The sequence below is a fragment of the Etheostoma spectabile genome, chromosome 21 (genome assembly GCF_008692095.1).
Source record: "Etheostoma spectabile isolate EspeVRDwgs_2016 chromosome 21, UIUC_Espe_1.0, whole genome shotgun sequence".
NCBI lineage: Eukaryota > Metazoa > Chordata > Actinopteri > Perciformes > Percidae > Etheostoma > Etheostoma spectabile.
In genome coordinates, this window is record NC_045753.1 from 4,571,592 (window position 1) to 4,589,794 (window position 18,203).

The following is an 18,203-nucleotide window of genomic DNA, read 5'->3' on the forward strand; positions in this document are numbered from 1 at the left end:
TCCGTTTTACAGTATCCTGCAAAAGAGTAAAATATGGCTTTAACAGCCTGAAAAACGATTTTAAATATATTCTAGATTTACTTGGACAATGTAGCCTTTCATTTTAAAATCCTACATCAGATTGGTGCGATATTACCTTAATGACACCATAGATATGTGGTGTGTCACCCAGACTTGGAAGGAAGCTGGCTTAACAGAAGTATACCGCTTTATAGTTGCCAAAAAAAGAGTAAAAAATGGCTTTAACAGCCTGAAAAACGATTTCAAATATACTGTAGATTTACTTGGATATTTTAGTCTTTAATTTTAAAATTCTACATCAGAAATTTCCGAAATAACCTGAGTGACACACTGGATATGTGGTGTGTCACCCAGACTTGGAATAAAGCTGGCTTAACAGGAGGATACCGTTTTACAGTAGCCTAAAAAAGAGTAAAAAATGGCTTTAACAGCCTGAAAAACGATTTCAAATATACTGTAGATTTACTTGGATATTTTAGTCTTTAATTTTAAAATTCTACATCAGAAATTTCCGAAATAACCTGAGTGACACACTGGATATGTGGTGTCTCACCCAGACTTGGAATTAAGATAGCTTAACAGGAGGATTCCTTTTTACAGTATCCTGCAAAGAGTAAAATATGGCTTTAACAGCCTGAAAAACGATTTCAAATATACTGCAGTTTTACTTGGACCTTTTAACCTTTAATTTTAAAATCCTACATCAGAATGGTCCGATATTACTTGAGTGACACCATGGATATGTGATGTCTCACCCAGACTTGGAATGAAGCTGGCTTAACATGAGGATTCCGTTTTACAGTAGCCTGAAAAAGAGTTAAATATGGCTTTGAGAGCCTGAAAAAGATTTCAAATATACTGCATATTTACTTGGACATTTTAGCGTTTAATCTTAAAATCCTACATCAGAATGGTCCGATATTACCTGAGTGACACCATGGATATGTGATGTCTCACCCAGACTTGGAATGAAGCTGGCTTAACAAGAGGATTTCGTTTTACAGTAGCCTGAAAAAGAGTTAAATATGGCTTTGAGAGCCTGAAAACGATTTCAAATATACTGTAGATCTACTTGGACCTTTTAGCCATTCATTTTAAAATCCTACATCAGACTGGTCCGATATTATCTGAATGACACCATGGATATGTGATGTGTCGAGCAGACTTGGAATGAAGCTGGCTTAACAGTAGGATTCCGTTTTGGAAACTGTAAAACGGAATACTCGTGTTAAGCGAGCTTCATTCCAAGTCTGGATGAGACATAACATATCCATGGTGTCACTCAGGTAATGTCGAACCATTCTGATGTACGATTTTAAAATTAAAGGCTAAAATTTCCAAGTAAATCTACAGTATATTTGAAATCGTTTTTCAGGCTCTTAAAGCCATATTTGACTCTTTTTTAGACAACACTGTCCCCTCAAGAGCTGTTCTTGAAGATCACATGATCTTCATCAACAGATGGCATTGTCATGGAAATGTAGACTTTCAAATTTCCAGTTTGTTCTTTGCACTTTATGGGTTTCTTATCCATGTCGGCTTTGTTTAATGTTTTAGTAGATGATATTCCATTCCATTTTATTTTTCAGGGCTTGTTCATAGTTATCTCCTACAAGGAAGTGTTAACAGAAGTGTGAGTAGGGGTGGGGGGGGGATTGAAAATCGCTTTTATCGTGATTTCTTTTGAGACTATTTTTACAATCAATCGGAAACACTTTACTTGAAGGTATCTACATAAGAGTGACATGACACTGTCATGAACACATGACAGTGTCATGACACAGTCATGACAGTGTCATGACACATGAACCCTAACCATAACTTGTCATGAAAAACAATGAATGACACTTACTAAAAGAAGAAGAATTGAGTGGTCCCGGCCCTAGTTGTTTGCCTTTATTGCTTAATTTGTGTTTGTGCTGGTAATATTTGGCAAGATTACCAGCACAAAATCACTAACCAGGTCACAAAGAAAAAACTTGTACTGTAGCCCTGAACATGCTCTTACTTGTTTTTTTAGCAAGGGTGAACTCTTGCTTTTGTTCCTTTAGAGGGAGGTTGAAGTCAACATAACTGTATAACACTCAATATTCCATTTGAGCAGTGTGTCAATTTTAGCTCAAAACAAAAATCCGATAACTGATCAGCTGTAAACATGACCAGGTTATTGCAGCGCTCCTTATTAACCAATTTTGTCGACGAGCACACATATTAGGTCTGAAAGGCTGAACAGAATGGAGGGTATGGATCCAATAGGCCACTGTCTCCTAAAATATTACCTCTTTCAAAGGGACATTTCACTTCCCCAACACTTCAATAATGCAGCAATAGTCAAGCCCTATAATGATGTGTAACTAATCCACTTAATATCAATTTATGCAACACTGAAGTTGAAAATCAGTGTTCGAACTATACTGTGGCCTTTGGGGAAGCACTTTTCTTTTTTTCACGGGGGGGTTGTGAGCTTGCAACTTACAAAGATCCCAAACAGCTACAAGTGTATGCACTATACAGGATTTACTTTATCCACAGGAATCAACAGGCCAAACAGCTAATAGCAGCCCACAAATGGTCTATAAGCATCAGGCTGTCTTTGAGATTCCACATTAAATAAAGTTGGTTTGACAGCTAAAAAGAATCCTGAAGCCACTTGATGGCGCTATTGCACCGTTATTACGTTGACACACTGATCCAGAGATGCAGTATAACACATGTCAGAATCTTTGCATCTTTCAAATATTTCCAGCAATCATGGGTAAATATGCCAAAGGTTATAAGTCTCATTTTATTGCACTTCAACTCATATATTCATGTGAACATCAATGTAAAAATGAAAACTGTGTAGCCTACAGAGTTGCACACAAATAAAGGTGCCCTGTGGGGTTTTCAGTGTTACTTACTAAAACCATAGCCTGCATATGAAGAAAGAAGGCACGTCTCTACTTTCTCCCACTGTAAAAAAGTGAAGCCACCAATACCCCGGATACGGGTGCTGTAAACTTGTAATTTGGAGCCAGAGTCTGATAAACAAAAACAGGGACCCACTTGAAATCTGCTCCACAGCACTGGCACTGCTAGAGGTTGAATACTCCACAGGGAACCTTTAACACAGGAATAAACACACAAGTGCAAGTATTTACTCTTTGTTTTTAAAACCATGTATATATTTGCTGAAAACAGGATATTACTCACACATTATGTGTGTTCTGTAAAGTTTGATGTCATCTGGCAAAACAAGGCACATAGATGTACAGGGTTTCCGAGGGGTCTTAAAAAGTCTAAAATTTCAAAATCTAAATTTTAGGCCTTAAAGGGTCTTAAAAAAGAACTATGCAGTTTTTTGGATATCACATCAGTGATTGGAATGGTTATATGACTTTTTTTCACAGCACTGAACACACATGCCTGTTCAGTTTTTAGAGTAGAATTTTTCATGCTATCATCATGGCTGAGCCGGCAAAAAAGAAGCAGAAAGCTCGGAAAGCATTGTCGGAGGAGAGCAATGAGACGGCAGACTGACCGAGGGAGGGGTCAGAAACAAGTAAGCATAGGAGCTGCCAAATATATCTATTCTGAAGCTGTGGCGGGAGCTCTATAGAGAACTTTGTGAGCGCAAAGCAAGAAAACAGCAAAGAAATGGCCAAAACTGCATAGCCCCTTTAAATTGGCTGAAGTATTGTGTTCTAGGTGTTAAATTAGTTTAAACTGGTCTTTATTTTGTGGTGTTGTAGTTCTTTCACTAGTACAACTATAATTTCGCTGTATTACAACTACAAATGAGACCAACGTGCTGCTTATATTGCAACCAATCAGCTTTCATGTTATTGCCGTGAGTCTCTTTTGGGATTGCACCAAAGACATAAAGCGGATGGGGGTTTTTTTAGCTATGGGGAAGTGCAAGTTTACCGATACTTGGCATGAAAAAAAACTAAAATTTGGGCTCAGTTGAAAAAGGTCTTCAATATCATGCATAATGGTCTTAAAAAGTCCTGAATTTGTCTTGGTGAAACAGCAGATGAAATGGTTCCCTTTCACTCAAAACGATTCAAAACTGTGAATGGATCTCTGAATATAAAAACTGCAGGCTACTACTCAGGGCTGCTTTTAGTCCAATCACCCACCCTGAACACAGCTTGCCTGCACGGAATACATCTGCTTTATAAATTGTTTTGTACACGTCAAGTCAATTTGAAATTGACCACCATGTCCCTTTGGTAGACTACATAATAGGTCTAACAGTGTTTGGAGTATGTAATGCGTTCACACGGGAAAATTACAAAATGTATTCCTAAAAAAGGCCCTCAGTAATCACAGCATTTCTGAATGTGCCGTCTACGGATAACACAAAAGAGAGAGAGAGCGTTGATAAAGAAAGTAATAATAGCTGAGCAATTTCTTCAAACTGGAAAGCAACAGTGCTCCAAGCGTTGAAAGTGGACTGACGTACATTTGCACACATGAATTCATCTACAATATGTCATATATTCTACTTAAAAGAACAAGGCACTGTCAACTGTTGTGCCCATGTAAGCCACCTACAGCGTAATGTTCTATAAATAAAGGTTAGGTGATCAGATGTTGCCTATATTCTTCCTTTCCATCGGCAACTCAAATGTACTTTGGTGTGTTTTGTCTGTAGTCCACAACACAACTGCTGCACTGAACACTGCCCTCCCAATATGCGTAGCGATGTAGAAAGCTGATGTTTGCTTCTGTTAAACTATCTTCAAATGTGCATTGAGCATCTTCCTTCACAGTATCACACAACTCTATAGCATTTAGTATGTACAGATAATCAAATGGAATAAGGGTCAGTGTCACGTAGCGTTATATTTTTAGTTGACAATACAGAGCAGCTTGAAACACTACAATACTGAATAACAAATCAATCCTGATCACCTAACTTAACCAGATTTTAAAATATTTCAAAACTAAATTATGGTCGTGATACTAAGTATATATAGAGTCTTTTGCCAGTTTATTTGGTAGACCTAGCTATAGACCTATAACCAAAACTAATGCATCCTATTCATACCAGTGAAGATTGGGTAAATATTAGAAATTCCTCTCTACATAACGCAATACAATTTAACAAAAGCACAAATAGCCTCCAAAATGACCATAAAGACGAATGTACACATCTCTTAAACAGTTTATTAAAATAGCTATGTGTACCAAAATAACTGGCAACTGACTATGTCATAGCTAACATCCAGGTTATCATTTATAGCAAATCATTTTTCATTGCTTATTATTTACTGAATGCAGAAATGAAAATGCCCACCTTCACGTCTTAAAAAAACAAACAATGAAATCAAAAACATAAATAAACTAAGCTCTAAATTGTCCATCAGTTGCATTTTTTTGTAAAGATGATCTCACAAGGCTCTTACGTCCTTTAATAAGTTTATCACGCCACATTATAATTAGCCAACGTTATTCTGTTATTAGAGCATATAATAAATACATCCATGTTTATATTTTCATCTGAAAAGTCAAAGTCAAAAGCCCTGCTAGTCGCTCCACAAGTTATGCGTAGTTGTTTTTTTTTAATTACTCCCCACAATAGAAAATGTTAGAACAAAAGAATAATAAAATAAAATACTACAAAACCTTTCTTGTTGAGCTGGATCAGTATTTGGCTCATTGTCTGGGAGCAGAGATCTCCCAGATGATGACCACCTAATTCATCCTCTGGAGACCATGAATCTCCACAGCAAAATTGAAAATCAGTTTCTGACTGAAGCCGTCATTGGCCAAAATGCTGGTCAATGTGAAAAACGTAGCAGAATGAATCACCAAATATCAAACGGTTAGCTCTAATCAAGAAATGATGATTGGTTCATAGCTGTTATATGAAAACCGCATACCACAGCTATGACTTACAATTTCTTTGTGCAATAAGTATCACTCAGGCATGACACAGAAAATCATCAAAATATCCCTTTAAGAGTACACTATATGTAAAATATTTCCAACCCTTTACCTTGCTGTCTGACAGCCCTTTCCGGCGGGGAACTGAAGCTGTTATCTCTGCTTTCTGAAAAGCTACCAGACTCCATTGGCAAAAACAATAAATTTACCTTGCAAATCACAGGAGTTGCTGTTCAACTACTGCCTTGACCAGTTAGTTGATGGTGTAGCGCTGCTTCGATCGATTATTTCTGGTCTAGTGCTGCCTCAATCTTTAATTTTTGTTATTGTGTAACTTTGGTGAATCATTAAGATTGATATATTTGATTAGGACAATGCACCAGTGTTAGCCAGTCGGCTAATTTTCAACTGTAGTCCTAGTTAGCCAGCATGTGTGTCTTTATGTTGGGGGGAAACCGGAGCACCTCAGACTCGGACCACTGAGCCATCGTGCTGCCTATCTAAACTAAGCCTTTAGCGTAAAAAAGCCTGTGCTAGCTGCTAGTGTAGGCTAACGTTACCTACGTTCCATAGCAATCGCCTCAGTATGTGCAGGCAGCCAGCCAGCTCAGGAGGGCTTATTTTATTGTGAATGTGATTCTTTATCTACTAAAATTGGAATGGGACTGTGACTTTTATATTGCCATACCTAATGTTTTATATAAGAAACAGCTCACGGCTGTGGTATGTTGTGATTATATCACAGCTATATCACAGTTGTTCGGCCCAACCTCTATGCTCTGGGACCATGAAAAGTACAAATTTGGTCGGACTAATTGACCAGCCTTTGGCCCCACTGCTAGTTTGAAAAGAAACTCTGTGGAATTAGTTTTGGTTTGCAAAAATCTGTTCAGCATCTTTCCCCTGAAATAGAAGAAGTATATGGCATTCCAAATCTGAACATAGATAAGGAAATCAATCTCTAAAAGACATATCTATCAATAATTTGCCACAATATTCTACATTGGGTCTTTTTTCTTCAAAGCCACAGCCTTCCTCTGTTGAAAATGAGGATTGTTCTTTTTTTGATCCCACTGGCACATCAAGATATCCCTGAAAGTTGTCCGGAAGGTCTTGTTACACAGGGCGTAGCACATTGGGTTGATTGTGCTGTTGACATAACACAACCAGTAGCCCAGTGCCCAAAGAGTTTCGGGAATACAGTCCTGACAGAAAGTGTTGACCAACACCATGATATTGTATGGTAGCCACGTCATAATGAAGACGAAAAGGATGGCACTGAGTGTCCGTGCTGCCTTCTTTTCATTTGCTTTTTTTTCATTCTTACGCTTGCTGATCTCTGTCTTGGCCTTAGAAGCGAAGCGTTTGGCCATCGCTGCGTCCTTCATGGTGATGGCTGCAGGTGATTGGTCAGCGACAGGGGTTGATTGTGAAGCTTTTTGACTTTTGGAAGATGATGATCCTTTTTTTACCTTTCTTGATTTTTTACCATCTAGATAGATAGATAGATAGATAGATAGATAGATAGATAGATAGATAGATAGATAGATAGATAGATAGATAGATAGATAAATAAGGCAATTTGTATATTTGTATTATTTTTATATACATCATGCAAACAAGACCCCTTAGTACTGTTATGTCCAACCTGTTTTTGATGGGTGTGCACCGTCAGCTTCATCCTCTGAACCTGACTGCTCCCCAGAGGCTCCAGCTTCATTGTTGTTAAAGCTGTCACAGCTGCTCTGCTCTGCTTCACCCACTGTAGTTGTCGTGGTGTTGACGGACCTCTTGGATGCATGGCGACCTGGCAGCAGTGATAAAAACTGGAAACAGAATGCGCCACACCTCCCTCTGCTTCCCGTTCCTCCTCGTATGCTGACATTGTCCTTGTTTTTCTTCTCTGAAGCCAGCTGATTTAGTTCATAGCTGCTGCAGCTTTGAGAGCTCATTTGGCGCTGCATGGCTGATGAATCCTTCTGGCTCTTAGTCGCACATTCTCCACCAGCTTTTCTACTACCACTTCCTTGATTCTGAGCCTGGCTTTGGCTGTTACCTGACCCAGATCCCTTGAGACCTTCCATATCTTTAACACGCTTCTCTGTCTCCTGATAGATCTTCCAAAACAGGAATGCCATAATAGTTACTGGCAAGTAGAACGCAGCTATAGCAGTGCAGAATGTAATAATGGGCTCGGACAGGAACTGAATGTAGCACTCATTGGGCTGGACGGTCCGCTCACCCACAATGTACTGCCAGAACAGGATGGCTGGGGCCCAGAGGATGAAAGAGATGGACCAGGCCAATCCAATCATGGTCATTGCTCGCTTTGTTGTACGCTTGGCCCGGTATGTCAAAGGTCTGGTAACAGAGAAATACCTAAGAGAACACAGAATGCAAGTAGGAAACTGAACACAAACAGAGGGATGCCATTTTTGCTGTGCATTACGTTCCACCACATGTCTCTCTTGATAGTATCAGTAAGAGTCACCTGAGTCCAAAAAACACACTACACCACACTAGGGACTTTGAATATGTCCTGATTTCAATGACTCACAACATAATACCAAGGGGCCAGTTGTTCAAAACATTTAATCTAGATCAAAATGATCCGTATTTAGAAATCCCAGTTTTTGCTGTTCAGGATAAGGTAATCCATCTTACTTTTATGCTGTTTTTCAAAGCAACAGTGGACTGGATCACCCTGATCCAGATACACAGTTTTTAAGATTACCAAATCCAGATTACCAGTTATCTAAACATATCACAATGTGGGCTACGAGCTATGTAAAGAACAGGTAGAAGAGCCAACATGGAGTCATATAAGTGTTTCTTATTTTGAGACAAAACACAAAAATAACATAAACATCCACCTCAATTCATAATTTCTATTATGGCACCTCATCTGAGCCACAACAAATGAAAAACAAATACACATTAATAAATACATTGTGGATATTTTGAAACCATCTTTTAAAAAAGGCTAAAAGTCCAATAGTTAACAAAATAAAGAATATTCAGGGTTCTTCTTCATCTGAGGAGGAGAGACCAGAAATTATTTTTGACAGTCTCATGTCTGAAGATTTTCTTTGAAATTAATATACAGTGATGAATGACAGAAAAATGCAATATATTATTTTCGTTTGTTATTGAAATTTGTTTAGGGGATTGTTTCATGGGGACAAGATCATTTTTATTTTTTTACTTTAGTATACTGAATAGCTTATTTGGTAGTCTATGTGTACTTTATCTACTTTATCCCTGTTGCAACGATTACACAATATAAATAAATGTATATACACTAAATGATACAAATAGATTATTTAACCCATTTTGTAGTTTTACTACATTGTCCTCCTGGAATCCACCCTGAAATCCTACTCCCTGTTGGGATCAGCATGATCTTGTTTTTTTGGATCAAAGTTATCCAAATCCTACCGACAAGTTTTGAACAACACAAACTGAAGGTTTGATCCACATTTAAACTAGGATTGAATTCTGTGATCTTATCTGATTTTAGATTCCTTCTTTCCCTTTTGAACAACCCATTTTCAAGATCTGATCCAATCTGATCACCTTACCTTTGAACAACTGGCCCATCCTGATACCTCATGTAAATATATGCTTTTTTATGATTTGGATACTCTGACCAATTCAAAATCTATGACCAATTCAAAATCACACTGTTCATCAGAAAATAGACCTCTGCTAAGCAATCAGAATAACCCGTTTTGTATTAGGCTAGTACCAAAAATAAATGATGGTGGCTATGAGCTTCATTTTAGCAAAGTTCATCAACATGAAATATAATGAATCATGTGCCGTTACCTGTCAAAGCTGATAACAAGCAGGTTCATGACTGAGGCGTTACTGGCCACATAGTCTATTGCAAGCCACAAGTCACAGATCACTGGCCCCAGAGCCCACTGGTCCATGATGAGGTAGGTGGTATACAGGTTCATTGAAAGTGTGCCAATTGTAAGGTCAGCAAATGCTAGGCTTAGCAGGTAGTAGTTGTTCACTGTCTTCAGTGCCTTATTGATCTTGAATGACACCAACACAAGGATGTTGCCAACAACAGTGAGAAGAGAAAGCGATCCAGTGAGAAAGACAATTATGATGACCTGAAGATAAAGAGGTAAGAAGAGAAAACATTCAAAGAGGGTGGTACATTAAAGTTTAAGGTAATCTTACTGATCAAGGATTTCATTGACTCCCTGGAAGAATTTAAGAAGTAGTTTCAAATCAAGTGCTGTTAAAGTTGCTACAGGCGTCCCGCAAGGTTCTATACTGGTTGATCTTTAATTTCACGTTTATATAAATCATATAAAGTAATGTCTGCCGCTCACGCTACATATGTATGCAGATTATGCTGTTGTATACACCATAGATAGATCTGATAATCTAGCAATAGCAAATCTACAGCCAGCTTTGGACGATTTTTATCTAGATGGATGCCTTAACTTTAAGCAGACTTATGAAAGTACTTGTATAACACAGAAAGACTTGAGTCAATTAATTTAGACAAGTCTCATAGCTTTCCATAAATGCATAGTTTTTCTTGGAACACCAACTATAAACCCCCGTTTCAAATGAGCCATAAATTCCCTAGAGCTTTTGGAGCAATCATGTGAAGAGCACAGCTAAATGTTTGTCTGGCAGTTAAAAATTCTTGCTACTGAAGCCATGGAATTTACAGTTAAGCCACAAAACTACTCTGCCTGCTTTGTTCTGGTGTGCTGCAAACCTATAGTGTACAAATCTTATGTCTGCCCATGTAGGTGTCAAACACTGTAGAAGTAAGCAATATGAGATATCAAATACTAACATTTACATGTCTAAAACTTTGATTAATGGTTTGTTGTTATGGCTTATTCAATATTACACTGTCAGCAAAGCACCAATCCAGTGACCTTAACTAATAAAATGAGAATAAAAAATTAAAAAAATACAACTGCTGATTGTTACCTGTAAGATAGTATGTCCTCCTAAAGGGTCAAACTCCTCTGCTGGCAGCAATAATGTCCTGTTAACTGGTAAATCAGTAAAGTTTCCTCCTTGCCATGAGACATGACTGACATTATGCTGCTTCCACTCACCAACATTGTCAGATAAAATGGCCAACCCCTGGTAAGAGCCACCTGGAGAAACATACTTTTTTTTTTATTAAGCCACATTTCAAGGCACCACTTCACATGTTGTGTCTCTCATGGAATTTGGAAATGGCTGATTTGGATAGTCTACCATTACAGTCCCCAAGAATCAGCAAGAATTGCCTACAGAAGTCTAAAAACTTTACATCTGCATTATCTCAGCAACCTTTGATTTAAATAAATGGGCTTTTCAAATCCATTTTAGATTACTTTTCCATTTCATTAAATGTTTTATGTATTGTCAATTTAGTTTCATGTATGTATTCTTACAACATATCATTTTGAATGCTTTAAAAAAATATGATTTAAAAATATACATAAAACTCATGTATAACCACAATATTTGCATGCAATAGTTGTTTTAAAGTACAAGATACAAAGTGCTGTATTGCAATGTAAGATGGACAGCTCACCTATGACGGTAGAATCAGGCTGATCCCTCATACCAGGAGAAATGTTGGTAAGGAAGTGGAAACCATCAGAGCTGGAGGTCAGGTTCATGATGACCAATGGACATCTTTGAGAAAAAATAGAACAGAATTTCAGATGGATAAATTAAGGATAATGCTCAGCTTAATTCTTTCTAATTAAAGAAAAGATTTCAGAGTTTAATTCAAAAGTAGTTATTATTCTAATCATACTGTATGCTGAGTGCTTATTAATGGCAGCCAGTGCAGGTTTTGATACAGTTGTTTTGAGCACCAAGCTACAACCATCTTTCTTATTCATCCTGTAGTCTAGGAATAAAAAAATATATGAACTCTGCAGGGTGCCCAAACTTTTGCAGATGCCATTTTTTTGTTTTTTGTTATTTTGAATGTGTAAATGACGGAAATAAAATCTAACTTTTTGTGACAAGTTATACAAATGTCTAATCTGTCATTTGATGCCTTTTGGAGATTTTTCCATCTTTTCTTGGCTTCCTTATGCACATTAATACAAATTTTTACCTGGGGTGCCCCAAACTTTCGAGCCCCACTGTGTATACTGCAGGGTTAACGAGGGGCTGGGAAACGTGATCTAGAGATGGCAGGAAGACTGACTCTGTTAACGGTGTCATGGTGCAGTGGGGTTCAAAAGTTTGGTCCACTCCATCCAAGTGGAAAAAAAAGAATAAGTCAACAAGCGAGCAATCCTAGAAGTGGAACATCGTGGATACAGACTGCTGTATCATCTCTTATGTTTTCCATCGTTTTTTTTTCTGTTTTATATAGTTTATTGCACAGTCACCAATTGCCACTGATCACAGCTTCATCTGCATCACACTGTAACACATTTAATGTAAAATTTACAGGAACTTACTGGCAACAATTGGCCAGCAAGTTACTGTGAATTCTTTTTACAGTTAAAGGTACCGTACTTCCATTTACAGTATTTTATGTATTCATTGTAAAATGCAAAACAATTAAACACAACATAAATACAAAAATACAGTAGTTTACCATTTACAGTACGATAGTGACTATATTGTGATTTTTACAGTAATGCTTTGACTACTGTGATTTCAACTGTAATAATTTTGTCATGTTGACAATGTTGCAATGTAAACTTTATAGCCTTCTACTGTAAAAATAATATACAATAGTGTTACTGTGAAATCTAAAGAAAATAACTGGATATTTCACAGCCATTATTTACAGTGCAAGTAGAGGCTCTTCCCTGTATCCTTGAGTCCCACTGTCCACACTGGCATCTCCTCAGTCCATCTGAATAATGTTGCCTCTAGCTGACAGATGTTTTCATCTGCTCCGTATCCCACCATTATAATTGGAGAGCTGTGTGTTCGTCTGTGTGAACGTACATACAGTATCTGTTCAACCGATCGACTTCGGCGGCAGGGTTATTGCTGCAGACTTGTGTAGCTCCATTTTCTTTCATGAGGACGATGATCTAAACATGCTTATTTTTTCAGTTCAATCCTCAACTTCCATTGCATTGCTGATTCTGGCATAGATTAGCATAGCCTGTAAAGAATATATGACATTACTAATACAGGCTGTACTAATTAAAGCCAGAACCATCATATTTCCTTGAAAAACGTCTTCAATCACTGATGTTTGATGTTGGAGAAGACAAAGGTATTCTGATAGGCTGAATAAATGTACAAACATTCAACAATATGGAACCCGTAAGTGTTCTATATTAAATAAGAGACTTTATGAAATAAGTAATCATATGAATACATTTGTGAAATTATTGAAGAAATTATTAAAAATATAAAATGTTATTTTAGCATTAATTTTTAATATGACAGTTTACTGGATACACTTTTTACTCCATAACAGCGTTTTCCCAATGACAATTCTATTGTAACTTTTTATTAAATAGTACATTTCATATCATGTTTTATTGTCACTGTCACTGCCCAATGTGAGGAGAGTGCAGATTTGAGTTTGCATGCTCAGATTTAAACGGTTTACGGCATAATTGTCATACTGAAATTTGTAAAATCCATGAAATAATAACCATTTTCTCATTACTGACAATAACAGAAGATGGGGATCATTTCGAAAAACGTAGTAGCTATCTATCTGTGACAGTTTGATTGCTAACGTTAGCTCAAAACACCATTCAACTGACAGCCTTTGTTGTGTTTGATTGCTAGCTTGTAGTTAAGCTAGCATTCACTTCAAAAAAGTTGTAGCTATCTATGACAGTTTGGTTGCTAATGTTAGCTCAAAACGCCATTCAACTGACAGCCTTTGTTGTGTTTGATGCTTACTTGTTAGTTGTGTGTTTTCTTCTGAGGAATCACTTTAGAATCAAAATGCAGTCTTATATGGCTCATATGCCAAGTAATAAACCAAGCACATAACTTTGCTTAGCAAATTAGCCGGCTAGCTTAGCCTTATTAAGAGAGGTGTTAAAAGGAAATGCTAGCCATGTAATAACTGATTCAGAATTGACATTGTTGTTGCTATAGCTAAACTAAACTGGCTAAATCTGCTAGCTGATGTTCAGCTTGCTAGCTTAACCCTGGTGTTTTCTTTCTGTCAAAATTGAAAATCAACCTTTCAATTGAGGCTTTTTATCAATATTTTTAAGTTTTTCTTATGTTTTTTCCTTTTTTTCAACACTTTTGACGTTTTCTTTCAATGTTAGTAACTTACACTATGTACCACTAACTTATTAACTTTAGTTTTACAGTTATTTTTCTTATGTATGGTTAATACATCTCATTTATAGGAAATTATACCTAATGTTTAAGTTCGAAAAGCAGAAATTAGGAATTATTTAGACTAAAATTAAAGGAAAGTATGTCAACTTTTACTCAATACTATTTCAAAAGCACTTCAATTTGTTTTTCAAATGCTATGGAATTGAATAAGACGCCCCCAAAATTTATAAAAGTAGAGATTTGTACTTGTCAAAGAGCGTGGAGTCGATCATGTTATTTTGGGTAGTTAAAAAGAACACTGATATAGGAAAACGGGTCAATTTGACCCAAGGACAACATGAGGGTTAAAAGACATGTGGCATGTGATTGGCTTAAAGGGAAGAGTGGTGGGGACATGGACACCACTGGCATGAAAAGTTAAAATTATGAAATAAGCAATTTTGATTTACAATGATAAAATTAAAAAAATATATATATAATAATTTGACTATATAATTTATTTCCCATCATTGCTTCATTTATATACTATGCACAATTTATTCATATGCCTATTACATTGCAATTATTTGGATGACTAGTTATTACTTTTACTGCAGTCATATTATTCTGAAGTTACAGTACTAGTTAAGTACAATTTTTGGCTACTCTACCCACCTCTGGTTGCTGGAGACCCACCCACCCCCACTAGCACCACGGCAGTCTTAAATTATCAAATCAAGCACTTCATTTCAATTTCTCAGCTACTTCTCGGGTTTATTGTTTTCTTAAATTATTTTAATGTGTTAACAAAGGACATTTAATGATGTCCTCATCCCTTTTTTTGTGATCAGATATTTCTATTTTTTATTTCTATTCAAAACAATTACCAAACAATACACTGGGACATAGGAACCCATCCCAGGACCCAAGAAAAGATACAAAGATACACAGAGAGGAAAGACGGGGGAGGAGGGGAGGACACAACAGCAGGAATGGAGACATCATGATATCTGTCTTATAATATGTCAGCAAGCAAGGCATCATCTAGGCTGTGTTGTTGATGTTGATGAAAGCCTTTTGTTAACCATATGCAGTGCACCCATCCATATGATGCACATCATTTGGGTGATATGTATGGAAGATGATTGCAGAAGTGACAGTGATGTGTGTTTTTGTTTATTATTTTTAAAGAAATGGCAGAGCAGATTCCCAAAACAAATCCAGTGGGACAGGGTCTACATTTTCATTATGTAAATTGAAGGAGCAAAAGCAGAATCAGCTCCAAATATCGGCTCGAGAAAATTGGCAGCCTGTATCGGTAATCGGCTAAGGCTGATGGAAAGAAAAATCGGTATTGGCACTAAAAAAATCCATATTGGTCGATCCCTAGTACTATTCTGCAATTGCAAATACTGTATACTGTAAGAGAAATGTTTTGTGTCCCAGATTTTCAACAACAGTCAGATGGATAGCTGAGAAGACTGTTCTTTCTTTTAGGTTATTTTGTTTGGTTTATGGAGAACAAAACTCTGTACAATGGTTCAACCAGACTGAATTGAAAGGACAGAAAGATCCTCTGAGATGTTCAATGAGAAAAGAAGAAATCTGCAGTCAAACTCGAAGCTTAGCATCAAAATATGTGAAAATTTAAACAGGAACAGGTTCCTGTTTCAGTGTCAAATGCACATCAATGCACCCTAGAACAAGCTAAAGTTAACAGGCAACGTGCTGCTTTAGCAAAGCTCTTCTTCTACCTTTACAATAGTGACAGTAGAGAAGTTCTAATGGGATAGCAGCTGATCACACTATAGGCTGACAGATCACTGATTAAATAGTTTACATTTTTAAATTTAGTTTAGATTAAATAGTCAATCTAACAACTGAGAATCCAATTTCACCGCTGTGGTCACTTACGCTTTTCTGTCCTGGAAAACAAATTTAAAATGTTTCAAAAATCGCATAATTCTGAATAAATACGCTAATCATTAACTGAAACTATATTTTTTACTAGTATTTGCCTTTATGTGATAAGCATCATGAAATGCTTCACAAATGTTAATATATACTGTACATATTCACATTTGTTGGAACAAGCAGATTTACTTTTCTATATATATATTTTTTTTTGATGCTATCATCAGTGTTTTTTTTAATTTAGACAATTTTAAAAGGATAGATTAAAAGATGAAAATCAAGAGTTGCATTCATGTTTTTTCGTATTTAATTATGGATGCTAAAGTCCTGAATTATTTTTAGTTTGAGACCCTTAGTGTCTGTCTGTATGACCATAAGCAGCACTTATTATATTTAAGAATTCAAGAAAGCAAAGCCAAATGCTGAGTTACTGTAATGCAATGCACTTACCAGTCCACTCTGGTTCCCAGTATCCAATATATGATATCCTGCTGGGGAGCTCAGCTCTGCTCACGCAGCATGGCTCTCTCTGTTGTGCTCAAGCTGTTCACTGTGGGACTGGACTCCGCCTTTAACAACCTCTCAGACTTGAGCTGTTACATGGCAATTGAGAGATTTCTTATGAGGCGGGTCCTAGGGGACGTGACAAAAAAATACATAGAATACACTTAAAGAGCTCAAGAGTGACCGCCCACCGGCTCTGGAAGTGTTTTTCCACATTTGAAATTGCTTATATTTAGAGCTTTAAGTCTGAGATGCATTGTGCGCATAAAACATTTGATTCGACGCAAAGAAACATTTTGAAAACGGCAAAAAAAATAGATTGTTTGCAGAAACTAGGGGAGACCGCGGATGGTTGTAACATTGTAACAAAGGGATAGTTGTGACAGCCTCACTTTCACCAATAAGGGATAACATAAGAGTCATGTGATAGATTTCATGTGTAACCACTCCCTCCCTGATCTCGCATGTAAATCGTAGAAGAAAATGCATGTGTACAAACGTGTTCTTGTAATTTTACATGGATTATGAGCTACTTCTGACCCCCTGCTGAAGGTTTCCATTTGGTGTATCATAGGTATTATCAGAATATCTTCATTAACCCTCCTGTTGTACTCGGGTCAATTTGACCAATTTTCAAAAAGTTCCTAGATCAGAAATTTGGGTTTCTTTCAACTAAATTGTCACAAACAAAATAACGTGGATCGTTTCATAAAACGTTTTTTTTACAAAGGAAATTTGGTTCAGTTACTTTCATTAAATTTTATTCAATTTTATAGCATTTGAATTTTTTTCTTAGAAAATAAAGATGAAAAAGCTTCAAAAGTCCAGAAAAAAGTGACTAAAGCATTGGGGGAAAGCAACAAAAGTGTCAAAAAATATGACCAAAACATTTTATTTCATCATTATCATTTCAGATTTTTACCCAGAAAACCAAAACGTTGCATGGTCGGCAGGAAGACAACACAAGGGTTAAGAAAGCTTTTTTAACGTTAGGATCCATACCATACTGACACTGTTCTTCATTTAGCATCAGTGATGAGTTCTTTTTGTTCTTAGTGAAGCACAGAGAGATGCTTTAGTGTTGGCACATGCACAATAAACTTATATAAATACATATTTTGTGGTGTAGTCTCAGTTTTTAGTTCTTCAATCCTAGGGTTACATACATACCCTGGTAGGGGGGTAGGTTGTAACAATGGCACTCCTGGCATTTGACTTCAAATAATGAATTCTGTGATATCGTTAAAGTAGAAGTTAAAAACATTGCTATTTGTAGACAAATGAGGGTACTTTGTGTCAAAATTTGAGTGTCTTACCACAGATATTCTGCAAGTTATAGGAGCGGAGTCAAAAAGTGCACAACCATGTACAAATATATCCATGCACATTATTGTAGTTTGAAGGGAAAACTGTTTCCCTCACAATTACGATTCATGGCGAAAAAGTAGGTAAAAAGTTCGCCATCTAGTGAACTTTTAAATCCATGGATCTGTTGCACAAAGTGGACTTCCTGGATTGTAAGTCATGTCTTGCCAACTTCAATGTGGTGTCTGATTTTCGTGCGCAGGCCCTTTAAGAGCGGTCATGGTTTTTATTGATAATGTAAATATGTAGGCAGTTTATCGAAAAATGACAACAGG

At 36.9% G+C, this 18,203-nt stretch overlaps 1 protein-coding gene across 1 annotated transcript; it reads right to left on the minus strand.

The window, feature by feature from the left end:
* Positions 1-2,787: 2,787 nt before the first annotated feature.
* Positions 2,788-16,674, minus strand: chrm3b (cholinergic receptor, muscarinic 3b). Its single transcript, XM_032502873.1, has 6 exons — positions 16,510-16,674; positions 11,462-11,565; positions 10,864-11,036; positions 9,724-10,019; positions 7,544-8,274; positions 2,788-7,387 (listed from the first exon to the last, which is right to left on the minus strand). Exons 2-6 carry the CDS (start codon positions 11,547-11,549, stop codon positions 6,894-6,896), a joined length of 1,782 nt encoding a protein of 593 aa, XP_032358764.1. The 5' UTR covers positions 11,550-11,565; positions 16,510-16,674; the 3' UTR covers positions 2,788-6,893.
* Between the last annotated feature and the right edge of the window lie 1,529 nt (positions 16,675-18,203).

What these genes read in the sequence shown, in the direction of transcription:
- chrm3b (XM_032502873.1), bottom strand. Translation starts at nt 11,549, where the DNA reads ATGAACCTGACCTCCAGCTCTGATGGTTTCCACTTCCTTACCAACATT. An exon ending in GCCTGATTCTACCGTCATAG is followed by an intron (nt 11,037 to 11,461) that starts GTGAGCTGTCCA and finishes ATGTTTCTCCAG; the next exon opens with GTGGCTCTTACCAGGGGTTG. An exon ending in GAGGACATACTATCTTACAG is followed by an intron (nt 10,020 to 10,863) that starts GTAACAATCAGC and finishes CTTTATCTTCAG; the next exon opens with GTCATCATAATTGTCTTTCT.